The 22469-nt window shown below is 33.4% G+C and overlaps 3 protein-coding genes across 4 annotated transcripts; all 3 read right to left on the reverse strand.

Annotated features, from left to right (window-relative positions):
• Nucleotides 1–2827: 2827 nt before the first annotated feature.
• Nucleotides 2828–5000, reverse strand: LOC111788236 (uncharacterized). Its single transcript, XM_023668521.2, has one exon. It carries the CDS (start codon nt 4892–4894, stop codon nt 3110–3112), a length of 1785 nt encoding a protein of 594 aa, XP_023524289.2. The 5' UTR covers nt 4895–5000; the 3' UTR covers nt 2828–3109.
• Nucleotides 5001–9513: 4513 nt separating this feature from the next.
• On the reverse strand, nt 9514–15742 carry LOC111780697 (uncharacterized). The gene is made up of 11 exons (XM_023661172.2): nt 15421–15742; nt 14934–15217; nt 14642–14836; nt 13857–14203; nt 13118–13409; nt 12464–12622; nt 11676–12041; nt 11121–11186; nt 10867–10915; nt 10567–10690; nt 9514–9852 (listed from the first exon to the last, which is right to left on the reverse strand). Exons 1-11 carry the CDS (start codon nt 15725–15727, stop codon nt 9771–9773), a joined length of 2271 nt encoding a protein of 756 aa, XP_023516940.2. The 5' UTR covers nt 15728–15742; the 3' UTR covers nt 9514–9770.
• A 1391-nt stretch (nt 15743–17133) lies between these two features.
• LOC111805077 (phytochrome-associated serine/threonine-protein phosphatase) lies at nt 17134–22114 on the reverse strand. Of its 2 annotated transcripts, XM_023689954.2 has the most exons (11): nt 22050–22114; nt 21836–21962; nt 21046–21192; nt 20875–20942; nt 20486–20543; nt 19348–19458; nt 19140–19190; nt 18338–18481; nt 18171–18266; nt 18012–18083; nt 17134–17676 (listed from the first exon to the last, which is right to left on the reverse strand). In XM_023689954.2, exons 2-11 carry the CDS (start codon nt 21914–21916, stop codon nt 17593–17595), a joined length of 912 nt encoding a protein of 303 aa, XP_023545722.1. In that variant the 5' UTR covers nt 21917–21962; nt 22050–22114; the 3' UTR covers nt 17134–17592. The 2 variants fall into 2 exon arrangements, with proteins under 2 accessions (XP_023545722.1, XP_086983415.1); XM_087127289.1 differs by lacking the exon at nt 22050–22114 and having other exon boundaries at nt 21836–22042.
• Between the last annotated feature and the right edge of the window lie 355 nt (nt 22115–22469).

Here is a 22469-nt window from a genome sequence, read left to right on the forward strand (position 1 = left end):
GAGATCTCACATCGTGTCTTGGTCGACCATATGTAGGTCGCCTCATCCTCGATCATTTCACCGTTAGGGCAATAAATACGAATGTCGTCTACTTAATTGTGTTAAATGATTGTGATTAGACGAGAAAATAATTGAGAGAGAGAAATACAGAGGAATTTTTGGTTGTTATTTGACAGATGTATTTGTCCAAAAGGACAGACAATTCTGAGAGTGTTTTGTGTGGGGTGTGTGGTTTTTAATAACTTTACGTGGCTGTCCTTTTTATCTTTTTGACTTTGTGTGCATCTATTTTTAAAAAATAAATAAAATACGTGGAATACACGTGGCATGAGGTGGCAAGGAAAATAAACTCATCTGTGATAAATAGAAATTCAGAATTTAGGGCAAAATGAAAAAGACGACATATAATATCAACAAAATTATAATATTGTTTTATTAATTTTAGAAAATATAAATAATAATTTTATTTTAAAATGATAAAAATAAAAAGGAAAATGCTATAATTTATGTTTTTTTTTTTTTTTTTTTTTGACTAAATAAATTGGGTATGGTCAACAGATTGTGATGGATCAATGAACTTTTACTTGCAAAGTTCTGAATATATGAAAATGACAGTTCGAGCTGTGACGGTTCTTTCAAAGTCCAACACAAAATCTGTCGGATCTTTTTAACAACGGGAGAAAACAAATAACACTCCAATCAAAATAACATAAAATTGCAGCAAAACCGTTATTTTACTATCTTTTTTAACTCTTGGGTACGGTTAAAAATGAGAAATAGAAGTGGGATACCAATAGAAACGAGTGGGACTATTGGGGTAGTGGTAATGCTAGGCTCACAGACTTGCGACTTGCGGTGATGTATGGATTAGTTTGGGACTTCCGATTTGTGACTTGAGGACTAGTAGTGGTTGTTTAAGGTTCGGAAGCAATGACGATGGTTTGGAGGCTGTTGAAAGCAGGAAGTTGTGGTTGAAATAGGAAATTGAGGATTATTAGGAGTGAGTCCCACGTTCGTTAATTTAGTGGAAAATAATAGGTCTAGGGAATACTATTTTCATTGGTATGGTCCCTTTTGGTAAGCCAAAATCAAAATTAATTACAACTTGAGTTCAATTTAATAGAATTTTACCGATTAATTTCAATAACATTCTTCATAACTTACTCTTAAAATTCATATTGTATGGTAAGATATTTTCTAGACTTTACTCAATTGTTCGAGTTGTAATTTTCTTTAACACCAAATAACTTTTATACTCATTATTCTTTAAAAATTTTAATTATTTGCCTCATCATCAAAAGTGTTTTTAACCTAAAATTTATAAAATTTCAAGAACTTAATTGTTGTAATTTAAAATTTGTAAAGATAAAACAAAAATTAAAAAAATGATAAATAATTGGACACTATAATTCAATAAATAATAATTGGTTTCATAAAATTTTGAAAATATTAGTAAATAAATAAATATGAATTGTGATGTAAAAGTTTAATAACCCAAAAAATTGAGTTAGAATGAGAAGCAGCTTTCGAGAACAGACGAAGACCAAACCCCAATAACTATCTATATCTATCTCTTTCTCATACTCACTGTCATACCACCTTACCCTTCTCCTTCCCATTTCTCTAATTTCCTCACTTTCTTCCTGCCCGGAGATGGCGGTGCCCAGATTGTGTTCCGACGCGGCGGTGCTGAGCGGGAAGAGGAAGATCAGAAGCTTCTTCCGCCGCCACATGGCAGCAGGCTCCCACAGGAAGAGGCGGCTCAGTTTTCACTATGACCCTTTCAGTTATGCCTTGAACTTTGACAATGGCAATTTTGGATTCTCTTGTTGAAGAAACAAGTTTTTTTTTTTTTTTTTTTTTTTTTGTGTGTATTTGTTCGTGGTTTGGGAACAAAAAAGAGGGTTAGATGAGCACGATTCTTCCCAATGATTATTGTCTACTTTGACTATAATCTCTCGTACCAATAAAGATAATATTCATGGGTTATAAAGAGATGATCTATTTCAGATGTGAGACCTTCATCCAACAAACCTAACATTTTTTTTTTCTCAAATTCATCAACTTTTGAGAAATGGATTAGGAAATTTAGAGCTTTTATAATTATAGCTCTTGTTCAAACATTTTTTATTTGGGTTATTTTAGTTATTTCGTATCTTCGATTTAATATTCAAATATATGGCTTTTTCCTTTATTTATTTTTTCAATAATAAGGATATATTGGCAATTTTTTTTATTTATTAAATTAGATATATATTGTCCGCTTTGACTTATTGCAAATACCGAGCAGTGTACCAGCAAGGACACTGCTCTCCAAATGGTATCATAGCCAAAGCTCATTGCTAACCGCTATTGTCGGCATTTGGCCTCTACTAGGTAAAGAGGTAGGTGGAAATATTTTAGGAAATAATTATAAATTAATTTTAAAACGGTAGTATATAGAAAATAATGTTATAATGTTATCCAATTTTCTATTATTCTCCTCCAAATCTAAAAAAAGAAAATAAAAAAGCCCACTACTTAATTTTGAATTGGGCTCGAAGGTCAAGGTAGAAGCCCATTTACCCAACGTACGGCCCATATTAAGTTTCCAAGGCCCTAAGGCCCAAAATCCTCCTACTATTTTGTCTCCAAGTGGAACAATTTTTATTTTTATTTTTTTTAAATGCTTTTTAAATAAAGTCTCTTTTTCGATTTTAAAATAAAGAATTTAGGAAGGATTTTAAATAATAATAATAATAATAATAATAAAAAAGTTCTAAAAATTTGGATTAATTTAGAAAATATTTAGAAAAAAAAGAGAAATGGAATAGAACCAAATTATTATTTTTTTAACCAAATAAGAAAATAAAATTGTTATATGTTTTTCCTCGAGGGAGGAGTATCAAATTTCATGAAGTAAACAAGGTAAGTTAACCATATAATCAAAATCAAAATCAACGCGAAGATGAAGAAGAAGAAAGAAAAAGAAATGGAAATTATTATCTATTTTAAGGAGCAGATCGGAGGTCTGGATCCCTAGCTCCTCGCCGTGGGGGCTCATTTGAGACGATGAGCGGTAATAAACGAGCGATTCCTGTTATGGGCAGTCGTTTTTTCTTCTCTGCTTTCACTGCTTCGTCTTCGTTTGCCATTCGTTTGCTTCTCTACAGGGTGGCAATGGCGTCCCACAAAGGCACAGATTATGGGCATAAGCGGCGGCTGGAAACACATTTAACGGCCTCCCTTGTGGGATTTTGCCGCACAATCTGTTCGATCTGAAGTTCGCATGTCGAAGCCACTGGATTGCCAACAAGGTGTTTGGTATTTTGCCTGTGAGAGAATTAATGGAGATATCCAGCCATTGAAGCTTTGCCAGAGCGCCAATACTCGTGGGGATTGTTCCTTGTATTTGATTTCTTGATATATCTAACTTTGTTAACTCTTCTATGTTCGAGATTGAGCTCGGAATGCGGCCGCTGATCTTGTTTCCCCCAATGTTGAGGACCTTCAATCCCAAGCCAGAGTTCATCTCTGGAATAGCGCCGGTAATTTCATTCTTTGATACATCAATTACCTCTAAGAATCCACTGGTTTTACCATTTAAGATGTTAGAAAGTGACCCAGAAATCTGATTTGAGTGAAGATCGAGAGAGGATAGAGCATTTGGCAATCTGAGTTCTGAGAGGTTAAATTTCAGCTGGTTGTTTGAGAGCTTGAGTTTTTGCAGGCTAGACATGTTTGTCAAGAAATTTGATATCCCATCTGTGAATTGGTTGTCTGAGAGGTCTATGGAAGTTATAGAATCAGGTGCTCTGAAGATGGGGAGGGCTCCCCTGAGGCCACACCCAGCAAGATGCACTGCTGAGAGTTGCTTGTCTCTGATCCAATCAGGAACTGTCCCAAAAACAAAGCTGTTATAAGACAGATCTATTGTCAAAAGTGATGGAATGTTGCTTGCAAGAATGGTTGGCAATGGATCCGACAGCCCATTTCTTGATAGATTAAGGTTCCATAGATTCTGAAGCTTTGAAATGGATGCTGGAATCTGACCTCTAAGCTGATTGCCACTGAGAGAGAGAGTATTGATTGATTTGAGGCCTTGAATTTGGACTGGAATGGTTCCTGTGAGTCTGTTGTTGCTTAATAACATGTCCAAAAGCTTGGGCAAGCTGAAAATGGAGATGGGTATTGGCCCTGAAAGCTGGTTGTTTGAGAGATCAATATAAGTGAGGTTTTTGAACTGACCCACATGATCAGGGAGGGCACCAGAGAGCTCGTTGGAGCTAAGATCAAAATATTCCAAGCTAGGGAACGTCTTGAAACTCTGTGGGATTGGACCAGAAAGTGAATTTCTAGCTAAATTTAGCTGAACAAGGTTCATAAGGTTACCTATGGAGGGTGGAATCTGGCCTGTCAAATGGTTGCCACTCAAAGAGAGGATCTGGAGAGAGGGCAGGTGACCTAAACTTGAAGGGATGGTTCCTCCAAGGGCATTGTCCTCTAGGACAAGCTGGGTCAAACGAGACAGGGCTGTGAAACTCTCAGGAATTGAGCCACGGATATGCTTCATTCCACTTATCACAATTACCTCAAGAAAATGCAGATTGCCAAGAGCAGCAGACAATGTACCCTTCATGAACAGCTCACTGTTCTTCTCTGGTCTCTGCAACTGCAAGCTTGTCACCCTCCCCGTCGCACCACACGCCACGCCTTCCCAATCACCACTGCAACAATCGCTACCTGTCCACGACACAAGGATATCCGTCGTGTCCTGCACAATCCTGGCCTTGAAGCTCATCAATGAAGCTCTATCTTCCTCTGCACAAACCGGGGCCATCGTAGGCATCGACACGGCCAGCGACACACAACACAACCAGAGAAAAACAAGCAATACCCATTTGAGAGAGTGCATTTTTGAGAGATGGGTGATGATAAGATCCGAGAATTGTGGTGAAATGAAGAAGAGGGAGAGGGAAAAAGGTGGAAAAAGTGATGGACAGACAGAGAGACAACCAATTTTATTCTATTCTTTCACGTAGACAAGAAGGAATAATGATGAAAAGGAATTGGAGTAAGTATTTATAAAGAACAAAAGACGAATAAGAGGAAGAAGAAGAAGAAGAAGAAGAAGAAGAAGAAGAAGAAGAAGAAGAAGAAGGAAGTGCTTTTTGGAGAAAGTGAAAGAGTAAGAAATTTGTAAATTAAAGTTTGAATATCATAAGCTTAAATAGTTTCACATGCAGAGTTTTTATTTATTTATTTATTTTAATATTTAAATTTATAGCCGTTGGATCACAAGGATCCCAATTACATTTGAAAGTTGGAGCGCACTGTATTCAAATTCCTTAGCCTTTGAACAAAAATCAACCCTCACATTTACTTATCATACTTATTTCCAGGACCCATCATTTCTTTTTTTCTTTTTTTTTTTTTTTCAACTTTAGTTAATTAATTATGGATTAGGTCCTTAATTATCATTTTAAAGTTGACCTAAATTTGATCGGGTTAGTGTTTTGAGTAAAAATATCATCTATTTAATTATAAGTATTACCGAACATTAACACTACAGTAGAGACCTGAAACAGGTGCAACGATACTCGAGTCCCAATTTCTATTATGAAATGTCAATGGTAATATTGTAACTTCAGAAAGAATTTAACATTTTTATTATATAGTTTGTTTATGTTTGATTGTATTGTAATGATTTGGTGGGAACACTTTTAAGTTTTTTATTTTTTTTTTCTAAAGGCATGTTGAACTTTGGGGTGAGATTTATTTATTCATGAAATAGTCACAATGATGATACCATTTATTAAAGCATATACCAAAGTGTGATTAATAATAATGATGATAATAATAATAATAATAATAATAATAATAATAATAATAATAATAATAATCCAACACTTTCACTTATGCAAAAACCTTGGACTTTGTGAACTGCCCCATTTCCAAATACATACAATTATGGTACACTCATTATTTGAATAAGTAACAAAATTTTAATTATATTTGCATGTTTGCTTATTAATTTTGATTTTTGGGTAGAAATCCCTATGTTTTTATTTTATTTATATTATTTTTGTTATTGATATCAATTAATTTTACTTTGGGGTCTTCTAAATATTCAACTAATTATCGAAAAATAATTATGATAAGATACTAATAATAAACAACAAGGAATTTAATAAATTCTTGATCTTTTTAAACCATTCGACTTAAATTTTGAGATGAGTAAATCTCTTTATTTGATGGAAAATATGGATTAAAAAAGCATAATATATTGGAAATAATCATCTTAGTTCTACGTACATTGATCTTATGGTTTCTATAATTCCTTCAATTTGACGAATTGATACTTGTGTCAAATCTCGAGAGGATTTACCTCGAGAATCCTCTCGAGATAGAAAATAAAGAGTTTTTTTTTTTTTTTTTTTTTTTTTTTTTTTTTGTTGCTTAAATAGAAATGGAGACAGGATATTATATTCTTCATCTCTTGCTCCCTTTTAATTATTTTTTTAATTTTTTTATTATTATTGTAAATAAATTGTTGAGTATGATTGAACATATAATTAAATTTTAAATTTTAGTATAAAATTTTATAATGTTTTCTTTAATATTTTTATTTAAAATTAGTTTTTTTAAACTTACTCTTACATAATTAAACTTTAAAATTATCCATTTTTACAAATAAACCACTAAATGACATATAATAATATAATTTGTAATCATGTCTTATAATAAGCTTCCATTAGAGTGAAAATTCAACAATCAGTTGACTAACTTGTCAAGGCTAAGGTCCAAAGTGGTTTCATGTTGACCAATTTTATGTTAATAAAGTTCTCATTGTACAATATTTCACAAAATAATAATAAATTAATAATTTTTTTTTAAAAAATCCCATTATACAAATAAAATAATTCTTTAATTAAGAAAAAACCTGTAAAAATATTGAACTCCATAAAAAAAAAAATAAAAAAAAAAACAAAAAAAAAACTAATATATATATATATATATATATATAAAAGTCAAAATTTCTCTCAAAATTCTTTAAAATAGTCCTATTGAATATTATATAAAACATAATATTTTAAAATTAAACTTGGAAGTAATTTTATAATGTAATTAAAAAATAAATAAAACAGCGGTGATTGCGGGTGGCTAATAATTTGGTCCAATCAGAATTTTGATGGTAAAAAAAAAAAAAGAAAAAATTAAAAAAAGGTGTGTGTAAACCCCATTTCCCAAGTGATAATTGTCCAAAATAGTGAAAAGTTAATTGAAATTCATCTGTTTTGCATTTTGAGGGTCCCTCCCTTCTCCAACCTAATACCTTTTTATTATTATTATTATTTTTTATTATTTTTCTGATTTTAAATTCCAACTTGATGTGAAAGAGATGTCTCTTATTATTCAACCATTTACTAATTTTTTTTAATCTGGTTATACAATTTATTTTTTTAATCAAGAAGCAATTTTTAAATTTATTTGTTATATACTACAAAATATATTGATAAAATGTCTATTTGATCTTTAAAGTTTTAAAATTACAATTTTAAATTACATTCAATGAAATTTAAATTTATATATAATAAATCAATTAATTAATTAATTAGAGACAAATCTAAAAATTTATCAAATATATTATTATAAACTTTAGTTTGTCAAATATATTATTATAAACTTCTAAAATTTGGTATCAACTTTGTTAGTTTAACCAAAAAATTTATAATAAAAGATAAAATTATAATTTTTAATGGATAAAAAATAAAATTGGGAAGTCTAATGATCTAAATTCTATTAAAATATATACCAGATGAATTATTAATTGCTCTTATTTTTTTTTTAATATATGAGTCAATGGTCACATCATTTAACAACACATCAACACATCAATCAAAGAAAAAACATATAACACTTCAATTATTTCATCTAGAAATTATTTTTTTTAGTGCAAATTGAGATAATAAAACCATTTATAAACCAAATTTTATTTTGCCAGCTACAATCAAACATAAAGTTTGGTCCCTTCTTTTCTCTTTTTGCCACTAAAAGTCCACTTCCATAAAATTTGATACCAAAAGGCTTACCAACTAAGATAGACCTGACTTTAGTTGTTGTACGCAAAATTTACATTTTATATTTTCCTTTTTTACTTAGTTTTCATATCCAATATAATACGTAAATAATCAATAACAAACTGACATCTCAATTTAAAGGACGCATTCATGTTTAATGTTTAATTAATATTTCATACGATAAATTTCGTTAATAAAACAATGTATTTTATGACAGCTTAAGAGGATGCATGTGATATTAGGTAGGAAGCAAAGGAAAGCAGATCTTATAATTTAATTTCATTCATAATCTTCTTCTCTAATTTAATTTCATTCATAATCTTCTTCTCTTTGTTAAAGTTTTTGCTTCATTTCCCAATAAAGCAGATTCAATAATGCAGCTGGATTTCTTACTCTAATATAAAGTTTGGTTTCTTAATAAAAGGAAAGGACCCTCTAATAAGTTGGGTCTTCCTTTATTGAGATGTTTATAACCTCACTGTATATTGTGGTTTTTATTAAAATAATAAGCCACATCTCGTATTACTAAAGTATCATTACTAAAACTTAAAGTACAAAAGAACTAAAGTCAGATAAGATGAACATAGTTTAGTGATAATTAGCATCTAATCATTAGTTCGAATTCTCATGTCTCCACTTATTGTTAATAAAAACTCTACTTAATGGTCGTAAGCTACCAATAGTCATGATTTGCTAAGAGACGTTCCGAATAGTTAAGAGCATATAACTAGATAACAAAAACGGTTTAGATACTAATTTTATAAGGGATAAACGAAACAATTAACATGCTCTATATGTATATATTTGCAAACTCATGAAAGAGAGAAAAGGTTAAATCAATTTAAACAATTTAATAGTGATTTATATCTATTTTTACTTAATTTAAAATCAAATAAATTACCTAAATAAAAATTATTCTTCTCCGAAGATTCCATTAACACTTTTATGAAAACAATTTAAAAGCAACATATAAATCTCACTCTATTTTTTTTTTTTATTCAAATGTAGTTACATAATAAACATATAAAACGTCATGCATTAGATTCTAAGTTATCTAATAAAACAGATACACACCAAACACATCTAATCAAATCAATCAAATCAAGGTTCAATCAACTTTTTACCCCTATAACTAATACCCTCTTTAACTATGAACAAAAATAACATCATTGTAATCATAGATAATTGTAATGCATGTCAAAATTCAAGCCCTAACTTCTATGAAATAAAATACTGTTTCACTTTTAATTCTATTCAAGGGATTTCATACCAACGAAAATAATGGTTACCATCTATCTTTTATTTCCTAACTAGTATCACATTTCGGCTGCATTTCTACGAGTATGTAATGGTGGATGGTTTAGGAGTCCTAAGCTATTTTAATATGATGTTTGTAACCAGTTAGAATGCTCATGAATATAAAAAAGAATAGATCTTTCTTTGGAGTGGCAAGGAAGAATAAAAGTCCCTCCGGTATTGAGAGGGTGAATTTGTTTGGATTAATTTCAAATCTCTTAAAATGTTGTGCAAATGCACACGAGTGTTAACTAGTAACCTTAAGATAGCATAATAGCTTAACTAATGCTAAGGTAATGAAGAACAGTACAAATATGGCCCCCATTTCTCATAAAGGAAGATTCACTAGAAAGATCAATAGAGAATGAAAGTTTAGAGATGGTACTTGTTATCCATCAAGGGCGGCTTTTCTGCTCAATTTCCGAGAGCAGGAACCATGTTAAGTGACTTCAGTATAAAAGCGTACGTGAAAGAATCCTCTTGTAGCTTCTCAAATCTGCATGGCAGCAAAAAAAAAAAAAAAAAAAAAAAAAAAAAAAAAGATGAAAAACTTCAAAATGTAAGCGTGTTTTTTCCTTTTTTTAATAACAAAAGATTAATGCCATGATGTTCAGTTTGTATTCTCAAGGTTGTTTTCCTTTTTATATCTTTCCAAGTTTACTACCACGGGTGGCCTATGTTTGAAAAAAAAAAAAAGAGAATTATGAGAGATCAGACTTTCATGGATAGACATGCAAAAAAGCACTCCACAAAAAGGAGTTCCACACTCATTAAGAAAATGACTCAAATCCAAGAGAATACGAAGTAACTAAAAATCTAGCTTTTCTATACCCACATAAAGGTCCTACACTAAAAAAAATAATAATAAATAAAAGAAAATTGGAGTTCTACTTCAATAGTTACAGGCTTATGAACAAATAAACAATGATTTAAATGTTATAATTCTCCTCATTACAGTTTTTGAAATAGGCAGTGACAAATCATAACAGAGTTCAACATAGTGTTTCTTCTCCATATCTACAGTAGAGTTGTAAATAAATAAATAAATAAAAGGCAGCAGTTAATGTCATCAATTAAGTAAGAATAATTTTACTATCATATTAAAGAAGAAAAAAGGCACAAGCAACAAAAAGAGATGAGATAAAAACAAGCAAGAGAACACAGATCATGAAGTAAGGCCTACAAAAGAAATCAACCATAGAATAATTACCTTCCCGACTTTGAAAAGTGTCCGGCACCAAGTTCACATTTGAAAAGCAAAAGATTATCATCGGTCTTCATATCCCTTAATTTTGCCACAAACTTAGCGGGTTCTGAATATAAAACACGGGGATCTGCCACATGGACAAAAGGAATTGACACTTTGAAGATTTGTCTCTAAAAAAATATAGATATATTCATCAATCTCCTTGTCCATTCTGAATATGAAGGGAGATTGTGTGCACAGGATGAATAAACAGGGAAATTGATTGGCTCTACTTGGAGTGAAGTTTTAAGCATTCACACTTACCGTTTAAGCCGGTGGTAACAAGTATGTCTGGATAATGTCGAGCCTTAACCTGAAAAAATGCAGATAAAGTCATGTCCTAGTGAAAACAAAAGTTTCAAAATATTCTGTGAAACAAATAAGCACCGATACATTCGAATGATCCAAAATCAAGTTCAAATCAAGTCGATGATTAGGTGGAAATCCCGAAACAGAATGTCGATAAAAAAAAAAAAAAAAAAAAAAAAAAAAAAAAAAAAAAAAAGTGAGGTGCATACATTGTCAACTGGCGAATATGATTTCATGTAAAAGTAGAATTCCTCCTTCCTAGGGTCACCCCATTCCTGCAGAATACAAAAGACGGTAAGAAGCAGGTCAAAAAGAATAGGCGCTGCAATAAATTAAATAACATATTTTCAGTAAACGAAAGTTGAAAAGTGTGGGAAAAATTAAAAGAAATGATAATGGATAAGTAGAAATATTTACGCACGCGAAGCGAATTTCGTATGTTAAGAACCAAAGTTGAAATGTAACGAAAGCATTGTAGCAAGTATATGAACGTATTTGGGAATGGCTTTCTATGTGCGTGCTATAAACAGAAACATTTTCCACCCTTTTGTCTTTTTAATATATATTTACCTACATTGGACTCTCGTTCAAAATAGCACAATAATTTGGGGACCCGGAAGTGATTTTAAGCCATTTCTAGCATAAGCTAAACCTTAAGAGTCCTCCTTAATTGGTCTATTTATGTACCGACCGAGGAATTGGACTACCTCACTGCTTAGTACTACTAACAGGATTACGAAAGGTACAGTAGGGATGAGATTTACCTCCCACTCCGAAGTCGTAAGGGGAATTGTCGGATCAAGCATGGTCGTTAGAACATCTACAAAAGGTACCCCAGCAACTGCAGCTTTGAACAAATCAGGCCTCATATTTAGAACAGCACCAATAAGCAAACCCCCAGCACTTCTTCCATCAATGCACAGTTTTTCCCTTGAACAGTATTTATTCTCGATCAAGTATTCAGCACAAGAAATAAAATCCGTGAATGTATTCTTTTTCTTCAGTAACTTTCCATTTTCGTACCACTGCCTCCCCATTTCACCACCTCCACGAATGTGAGCTATTGTATAAATAAAACCTCTGTCTAACAAAGATATCCTTGATCCCTTGAAACTAGGGTCTATGCATATCTGTTCAAAGAATGAAATTCATATCAAGACCATGTCCATGTACAATCATTGTTTCAATTCATAACACTGTTAAGTAACAAGAAGAAAGTACACGGAAAGATTCAGGTACAAGGTCATGTCCTATGCAAATAATTAAGATCGGTAAATTGGCAACTGGAAGAGATCATAATTATAGCAAAAACTAGGAAATCAGAATGGAACATAGATCGTCAAAGAATGTATTACAATGCATAAATAAATATTTCCGAATTGAAAATTTTGATAAATCAATTAACATAGGAAAATAACTTTACATTAATTAAAGCTCCATCAACAAAACTCTGATCCACAGGGGGAGGCCCCAGGAAACAAAAACACTCACTTTAAAATAACTTCAAAATCCTGAAATCTGTCTAGAATCTGATTAACACGGGTCTTTTTACCTCGTAAGAACCATAGCCGTAAAGTAGAAGTGGGTCAGAACCATCAAGTTTCACTAGATCCTTTCGATAAACAATTGATAGGGGAACTTTAGTGCCATCTAGAGCAGTTGCCCATTTCCTCTCTGTGACATATTTATTAGTATCAAAACCTCCCAACACCTGATAGAAGTTGTGAAAATATCACTATGTTACAGACAAATAAATAAATTCGAATCCCCAGATGGGGGAGGGAAAACTAAGATTTCTGGATTTGCGAGACAACAGGAATTCTCAAGTATAAAAAAGTGGATAGTGAAAAGGCATGACTTCAACAAAGAGACAGAGAAGATTTCTGTAAAATATTACAAAATTATTTACATAAGGGAATAACAATCTTAAGTATAAAAAGTGAAAAAAAGAGAGTAAAAGAATGTACAGAAAGTTGAAGAAATTTGCAATGGTTTTAGAAAGACTAGATAAATAACATATTTTCCTTGCCTCAAATGAGTAGTTAGTGGATTGAAAAAAACAGACGATAGAAATTTGTATCTGGTTTATATATATATAGACAGATAGATAAATAGATAGATATTTTTCTTTTGACAATCATTTAAACCTAGAGGCAATCCCCGTCATAAGAAAAAACAACATAACCATGATTGCGGAACTACTCACTGTTTCAACTTTCTTTAGAATGGAAACTCCTGATTTCATATCATAGTCGTATGTAGAGGGGGGTGTCCTCATTGAGCTGTAACAGAACCGTAAAATACTGGAAGAGAATTCTGATTCTGATAAATCCACTGAATAAGTCGCATCAGTAAAATCCACAGCTCGTCCACCTTCAAGGCTTCTAAGTGGTTCTCCAATATCAGGAAGGCTATAGACAACAATTTTTGGTAGACCATCTTCACGTTCGAATACAACGATGTGGTTAAGAAACAGTTGTATGTCCTGGATTTTCACACTGGACAGTATTCAAACAACTTAATAAACCCCAATGACAAGCTCGTTACCTCGACTGGTTGCAGGAAATAATAGAGAGAGATATTGAAACATAAGCTAATTAAGAAGCTTTCAACAGTTTTAATAGACAAAATCAAATTCACAGCACAATAAGTTCATTTTTGTGTTGAACCTAAATCAAAATAAGTACAAAGTGTCAGACCAAGTGAACATGAAAATCCTAATTATAGTTGATACAGATCAGTTGGGTCTTTCACTTTATAAAAATAGCTGCCCTAACAGATTTCCAACAAATAGAATAAATAAACAGCAAGTTCATACAAAAATATGTTTTCAGGCTAGTTGATTCAAGTCATTAACTATCAGCTCATCACTTCCAATTTTGTTTCAATTCACATTATACCATCAGGTCCATCATAAAGTATCATAAGAGAATACAAATCACTACCTTTCCCTGTGCGGAAGAAGAACCGTTGTCGCTGATATATTATCGAGAGGGCAAGCTACTACTTCTGAATTGAAAATCTCTTCACTTCGTCTCCGGATAAAAAAATGATTTCCACGATGACTGGGAAAAGTGTCAACTCCATCCACTCTAGGTGTCAAGACAGTAAGCCCATCTTCTGGCCTTGATACATCAAGGTAAAAGTTGAACCTAGTAAACTTACTTTCAGATGCAATAAACAAATATTTCTTGCTCTCAGAAGCTTGAAGATCGAGAGAGAACATGTCATCCTTTTCATGATAAAGGCAGGTGTCCGTTGACTGCTCTGTTCCCAGTTTATGTAACCATGCCTATTGAAAGGGGAGAAAATTTACTAGATCAACATCTGAAATTCTGACACGTTGAAATGAAAATTTTAATGTGAATTTTGACCATAATATTTATGGGAACATCAGAATGCAGATACTGAATGTATTTTCACCCAACATATGTACTCTGAGCAGTGCTCTTTACAACTATAAAAACTCTTCTGATATCAACTTATTAGGATATTATAATCTATATCAATATTACAAAAGAGAAACTAGAGGAAGTGCAAGCTATTCTAATGGTATAGAGGACATCTTCTTTTTAACGAATCTACCTACTATTTGATTAGAAGTCGATTCTGAATGCACAGAACAATCAACAAGGATATTGGGTATGATAGGCCTCAGGAACTAAATGATTGTTAGTGCTTTTCCAATGAGAGAACCACGGTAAAATCGATGAAAAATATAGAAGATCACCTTATCAGGTCGAAGAATCTCATCCATTGTGATGTATACTAAAGCGTCATTGCCAGCCCATTTGAGATACGATGTCACGCCTGCAAGAGGTTTTCCTACAGGAGCTCCAGTCTCGGCATCAATAACATAGACCGTGTAGATTTCATCTCCTTTAGTGTCTTCTGCATACGCCACTAGCTTGTTGTTTGGACTAACCTAGAGAAGAAATGGCCGTAATGTAAACATCCTTAAATTAAAAATTCGTCTAAGAGAAACAGGATCAAATTCGGAAGCAGATCCACGCCTACAATACCTCAAAGGCACCAATGCAGTAGTAGGATTGGTTCTGTGCCTTGTCATTTTCGTCCAATATAACATGCTCCGGAGGAGCACCAGGTCCAGTAGGCATGACATCGTGCACAGAGACAGCTTCTTCACCACGGGGTACAAAACGCCTGCAATATTGAACATATTCTTTCCCGTCTAGAGTCCTCTTATAGTAATAGTAAGGGCCTTTTCTCTCAGGCACAGATATATCATCCTCCTTGATTCGTCCTCTTATCTCACCATAAATCTGTTCTTCCACTTGCTTTGTTCCTAGATCGATGAATCAAGAAAAACGCACACATTCATCGAAATATCCTCATTAGATACAAATCATCAGAAATCAAAAGATAGATCAAATGACAATACTCCTATTCAATGCTACCATATCACTGATTCATAAATTTCTTATAAACTACCAGTAAAACTACCAGTAAAAATTCAAGAACCAAGACGAAATGTAAAGTATAGTTCACCGGACATGACGAAATCAGTATAGGCATTCTCCTGCTGCAAATACGAAATGATATCGGCATTTTTGCGAGAATCGTCGCGCAACCAGTAATAATTGTCGATCCTTACATCCCCAAACAACTCCATTTTGTGTTCCACCTTCTTAGCCACCGGAGGAGAGTGAGAATAGCTCATTGTGACAACCGTCGATGAAGCCGGCGATTGGAAGTGACGGAATGAAGCTACCGACGGAGAGCCGGCAAAAGGAATGAAGAGAATAGCGCTTCTTCTAACCAAACCAAATATGACATTTTGTTGAAGTGGCTTCATATAGTCAACAATGTTTTCTCAAACTGTTCAAAATACGCCAATTTCTATTTTATGCATTGAATATTTATCCATATATACCATTTGAAGCAAATATTTTTCAAAAATAATATATATATTATTATTGTAAATATGAATTTAAACTTCTTACATCTTACCTCGATAAAATTAGAAGAAAAAAATTAAAGGTAAATTATAAATTCATTTTTGAACTTTTAGGCTAAAAATAAACATTGGGACCAAAACTTCATCTTCCCCATTACATATATGTAAAGCCTTAAATCCTCTGTTTCCATCCTCAAGTCTTTCTCTTGCCCGCTTTATTCTAATGCACACCATTTTTGTTAAAATTAATTACCTTCAATGGCTAGCTTCCATGCCGGACTTGTTTGCCTCCTGGCACTTGGGTTCTGCATGGTGCACCCGAACTTGGCCACAGTTCACACCGTCGGAGATACTTCCGGCTGGTCCCTTGGCGTTGATTATGGCACATGGGCTTCCGGGAAGGCCTTTAACATCGGCGACAAACTAGGTTTGCTTTCATTTCATCCGTTTTTCCCGTGAAAATAATGTCGAACATCTTTTCTGCGTTCGTATTTGATTGTACTCATTTATGTTTTTCTCATGGGATTAACGTCGTCGAACACCTTTCAAGTATATTGTTGAACATCTTTTCGTGCCTTTTTATTTATATCTTCATCCAATTATCCTCGTGAGAATAACCTTCTTTTTGTGCCTTTTTATTTATATCTTCATCCAATTATCCTCGTGAGAATAACCTTGAACACCTTTCGTGCATCTATATTTGCTTATATTGACTTCGAGTAATTGCTTTTTTATATATAAACATATATAGATAGAAAGATTTAATAGCATCAAATCTCAACTTGTATCCGTATGTAATATTTTTTTAAAAACTGTAAACTCAAGAAAAATAACGCTATAAACAATTACATTATGAAACAAACTTGCTAGCCAGCCAATAATAATCTCGTACTAATCTCATCATTTACATTACTTCTATGATCTTATTACCTCAAAGAAAACATCAATTCTATCATCAATGAACTTTTATACAATCACTGTTGATTGTCACATTCAATCACCAAATCAAAGCTTTCCAACACTTGAAGATGAACAGTAATCATTTAATACCTTCAGCTAATAAGAAATAGACTATGATACACCATTTTCAAGAAGACTTTGTTTTCTAACATGAATTTTTTTTTTTTCTTTTTCCCCCTCTTTTGGCTTCTACCTTTGGCTCTACAATTAGCAACATTATCTTAAATATAATTAAAAGGACAAGTAGATTTTCCAGATTACTTGGAAGGACTTTTCAAGTACTTAAAAGCACTTGAAAAGTCTTTCCAAACCAGCCTTAGAGAGACAATTTTGATATCATGGAATAGAGAAAGGAAGCCATAGAGGCAAACAAGATACAAACTATGGTGTTCCAGAAGTAACACAAACAGATTAATCTCATCCATACATACTTTCTACACTGATTAATGTTGAATCTGACTTCTCAAAACATGCTCAACAGGCAGTATGATGCACAGGCGTGACTGTGGCCGAGTTTTTCCCTTTTTTTTTTTTCAATAGTAATACACAAATGAATTTAAAGCGGTCCCAACAAGAAACATACTCTGAATGCAAACTGCTGAATAAATAAATTACCTACTGCCAACGTAATTAACAGCCCAAAGTATCTATCTTATCAGCCTAGGAGGAAATATCCACCCAAGCAGAACAATGATCTACCTGCAAACAACAAATTCAAGATTTCCTTGTTAAAGAGATTTTGTCGCCCGATCATGATAGCTTGATACTTTCACAAATATGGCCAATAATCAACCCCCCTTTTATCATAAGAAATATGGAACTCCTGTTCTTGGGCCTCTCATCTGATTATTCTCCTCTGTCTCAGTGAAGAACTTCACCTCTCTTTCCTGTTTGAAGTTAACAAACGGTTTGTTGAATAAGATACTTGCATTTTAGAAGAAATGTAATTAAAAACTTTGATTTAGAAGAGTAGTCACCCAGTGGTTCAAACTCTAAAGATGGAGAAACTATTCAATGGGCTACCCCCTCCTTTGACCATGAAATGTGGGGGAGAGATTGAAAGATATTTGGTGTCTATTTATTGTTATAATATAAAAAATATTGAAAAAGCAAATGCCATGAAAATCATAACGTAATGGTGCTTCAACGGATTAAAACACCGAAGGACCAATACTTTTCTTCATTCAAAACATAAAATAATATGACTAAAGTGAATACTCACCATATTATCATTAAAGCTCAATATAGAAGCTACATTTCCACAACGATAACAATAATTTGGAGCAGACCATACCTGCAAATTCAAGGACGAGATGACTCAATCAACCACATAAAGTCTATCATTATACAGAGAAATAATAACTTTGGCTCTAAATCTTACAGTCACAAGGCCTTTATCCTGAAACATATACTTGAGACCTTCTTGTACAAGTTGATGTGCTCGGCAAACCAAATCAAGTTTATTAATGTGATTGAACTGCAATAAATAAAATCTGCATAAGCTCCGTAGGAAGTTGTACGGTTTAACTTCTAAACAGATAAAATTACCTCAGAAGTAACCCTGGAACCAAAAAGCCAACCTGCTCCTCGTGGACTCACTGCCCATGTTTCAATATCTTCTGGATCACTCCACATAAGATCACAAAAAGGCCCCTCATGCGGAATTTCACAATTTCTATCAATCACCCTTATCTGTCAGCGGAAGAAAAATGGTAGAAGAAAGGCCTCAAGCCAGTAAAGTTCCAAACTGATCCATTGGAAAATAGGATTAAGAAACATTATTCAACAGTTCATACGAGGAAATCATATCACATCGGACATTATAGTATTTCAAATGTGTTTCGTAAGGTGTGTGAAAGTGTTCACAAGGCAAATGCCAAGCTGCAGTTATATAAGTTTTTTCCCATCATTTCTTCAAAAAGATCTGCACAGATCTAAATACCAGTAAGAGGACTGTGCATTGATATTGCCATATAATGCAGAAGGTTTCAATCACATATGGTAGAATGGACAATCTACTAAATCAGAGTGGAAATAAACAAACAATAAGTCATGATTAACTGGTTTTTGGAACCATCCTACCGTAAGGATACACTGACCTCTAAAACAGGTTTACTCAAACGGAAAAAGGTACCACTATTTACATTCTGAAATGCTTCTCGAGCACATGAAAACTTGGACAATTCATACCGAATTATCTGAATAAGGCATATGTAACCTATATTCATAAAATGTCTGCCTCTTCACATGAATAAATTGATGCATACATATATAATGAGTGTTAGGGGGTTTAAAAAAAAAGGTATAGGACAAGAGAGATAGGTTGTAATTTTAAAGAATATAAGGAAACCTGATTTATGGTTCGAACATCAGGAGAGAGCCCTCCATGGACACAGAGAACCTGAGATGATAAGAAAACCAATAAAAATGTATAATCACATAAGGGCGCCCAGCAATGATAATTCGCACGTTTATGAAATCAATTGCATATATCCATGCACATAAGATCACATAGTCAGGGGTGGGGGTTTTGGAAGGCAACAAGAGAGAGAGGTTACGGTTCCATCTATAATTGCTGAGAGTGTCAAGTAGTCAAAAACATCTGTACAGTACCGCCATGCATTAGCATTTCCATACTTTCTCTGGCACTCATCATAAAAACCATAAACCTAGCAAGAAAATTGCAGAACCAATGGATATTACAATAAAGTTCAAAACCTTCATATCATGATATCAGCATTCATGCTATCAAAAAAGTATGAAGATCAAGTTTTCAATGTAATATGGAGCAATAACATGATCTCCACTCAATAAGTTCCATGTTAAGAGGAGGAAATAAAGTAAAATAAAGACTGGAACTATGTCGGTGGAAAATGCATGTAAAACAGCATTTGGGACTAGAACTCGACATAATGGCAAGATCAACCCTTCTTCTCTAGCTGAGCAATCCCCAAACCTTCTATTCACTAAATTCAAATCTATGGCTACAATCTGTCCCCAATAATATAATTATCCCAATTTCATGACCTCAACAGATTTTAAGCCCATTTCCTCACTGGGTTGAACTGTAATCCAAGGTCCTTGCCGCCCTAGTCAAAACTCCCATTAATCCAGACATGGCCATACCAAAATTACACAAGCAGGAAAGTTTTAATGCACAATTTTATTCATACCAGTGCTTTAGCCACACAAAAAAGGGCAGATATATGGATAGATTTGAGGTGCCAGATAGTTGAGATGCAGAATACACGCAAATGCAAGGATGGCCATTACTAATTATACGGACTTTCAGAATACTTGTGACCTTTTTTTAAGGCATTTTCTCGACTCTGTTTTCAGAAGGGAAAAGAACATTGGATGGAAATGGGAACATTGACTGTTGAAGGCCTAAATTCTACCGTGTTTTTATACTATTTATGGTGACTTTCAAAATGCTTGTGCGCTTGAGAAAAGGCATTTTCTTCACATTGTTTTCAGGAGGTGAATAGAAATTGATGAGATGGAAAAGTAGCTTGTTGAATGCCTAAATTCTCCAACTTATCCAACAATGCAAATCCAGGGTCTATCAAAAGTATGGGTCTTAAAAGCAGACATTCATCTCCTTTCTTTTCCATTATAGACATGTAGGTTTGAAATACATCACTTCATAAGAGAGATAGCATCACAACCTCAATAGACTAAACAGAAGATTCAAACCTGTGTAAGCTGTCTACTCTCATGGTTTCCTCGCAATAGTGTGATGTTAGCCGGATATCTAAGAAGACAAATAAATTTTCTTAGGAAAGGAAATATTGTTGGTCTTTCAAAAGAATTTCATAGCAAATAACAGAATAGAAAATGAAAATCATAGCAAATAAATTTTTAGGACTTCTTTTGTATTAGTAGGTGACAAATAAGTGCAACCCATATAAAAGGCCTATGAAACAAGGGGCTAAATGATAAAATGAGCAAGTACCCTCTTCTCACAAAACAAAAGGTGCATACATCTTCAGCTATAATGAGCATAAAATTACACAAACATGAATTATATGGCCCTGCAAACATGGAGAGTATTTTCAAACCCAGAAGCAAGCATAAAACATTACCTGGCTTTAAGAAGCAAAAGAATCGTAAAAACTTCGAGACTGTTATAACCTCGATCAACAAAATCACCCTGACAATGAATAGTTAGTATTAACCACCCCATAGGATCATCAATTGACTGTCATAAATTGTCCAAATTGTCCAAAAAAAAAAAAAAAAAAAAAAAAACATACCATGAAAATATAATTTGTCTCCGGTACATGACCTCCGGTCTGAAAAAGTTTCATCAGGTCATGAAACTGACCGTGAATATCACCACAAACCGTTACAGGACTGTTGACAGGTTGCACATTAGATTCCTCAATGAGGATCTCTTTTACCTGATATGCAGAGAGCATGAATCCATTAACAGTCCAATTCATTAGGTTATCCAAATTTCCTAACATCGCATGCACCCACGCATACAGATATTGCCAATAAGAATCCAATGAAAATAGTAATAATAAACCAGCGAACGAATAATCAAATTCTTTCAAGTTTCAACCGATAATGTCATTTACAATGTAAGTGTTGACCTCGATTAATAAACAGTGACTTCTTAGGCGAGAGTGCGTATTGCGCATCCCCGTCAATATACACAAGCACAAACACCATGTCGAAAATTCCCAATCAGAATTCCACATGTGAACCCCAAATTGATCTCTGGGAATACAACTAATAACCTCAACATCCATTTCTCTAAAACTTCATCGAAGCAAAGTTCGTGTACAATAAACGTAAACCAGTGAGCTACGCGATAAATTTTCGCGAAAAGCTGAAGAAACTAAAAACTCAATCCAGGAACATCAAGCATAAACCCTGTTAGTAGAAGCAAAAGCCGCAGCATCAATGAAGATACAGAAAGGTTTTACACACGAGGTTCCAAAATGTATAAACCCTAAGTATCCTCAGATACGGACGGGTTTGAAGATTAATCGCGAAAACAACTGATTGAGGGTGGGAATAAAAACAATAAAACCTTACGAATTCACAAAGAAGTTGAAGCTCGTCTTCAAGAAGGTGCTGGCCTTCCTTGACCTTAGCGATCCACTGGTCCAAATCCATGTAAGAAGAGCGACAATGGAGAATGGAACGAGAAGAAAAGGCAACCCTAGAGAGAGAAAACTCCGATTAATTATATGGAGGCTGTGATTAGCCGATTGAAATTGAAATTTCAGTGGAACGAGCCGACGCTCACCAAACAGATCCGTCCAACCCACCGCCCCCATTTTGTTAATTTCAGAGAAAAACACCTCTGTTTTATAAATAAAATTTTTGTAAAAATAAATAAATCAATCAAAATAATTATTCATTTCTTAAATTGATATATAATCCATAGCTGCTCGATTTTTTTTTTTTTTTAATTACATTCCAATTATTTGAATTACACAATTGACTTTTTTTTTTTTTTTTGTCCTTTGATACACAAAATAAAAAATCTACTTGAGATTATAAATTTTTATTAGTTCTCAATCCGTTTCGCTTCATAATATACGGATATTATTAAGTTTTTTTTTATTAAATTGATGTATACCAATTGTGTGGGCGGGGATCATCACCCCTTCATTCTGGCTCTACTTCATTCGCTATTAAGAAGACAGCCCACGACCAGAGGATT

Source organism: Cucurbita pepo, chromosome 1 (assembly GCF_057944985.1).
Source record: "Cucurbita pepo subsp. pepo isolate OVF chromosome 1, ASM5794498v1, whole genome shotgun sequence".
NCBI lineage: Eukaryota > Viridiplantae > Streptophyta > Magnoliopsida > Cucurbitales > Cucurbitaceae > Cucurbita > Cucurbita pepo.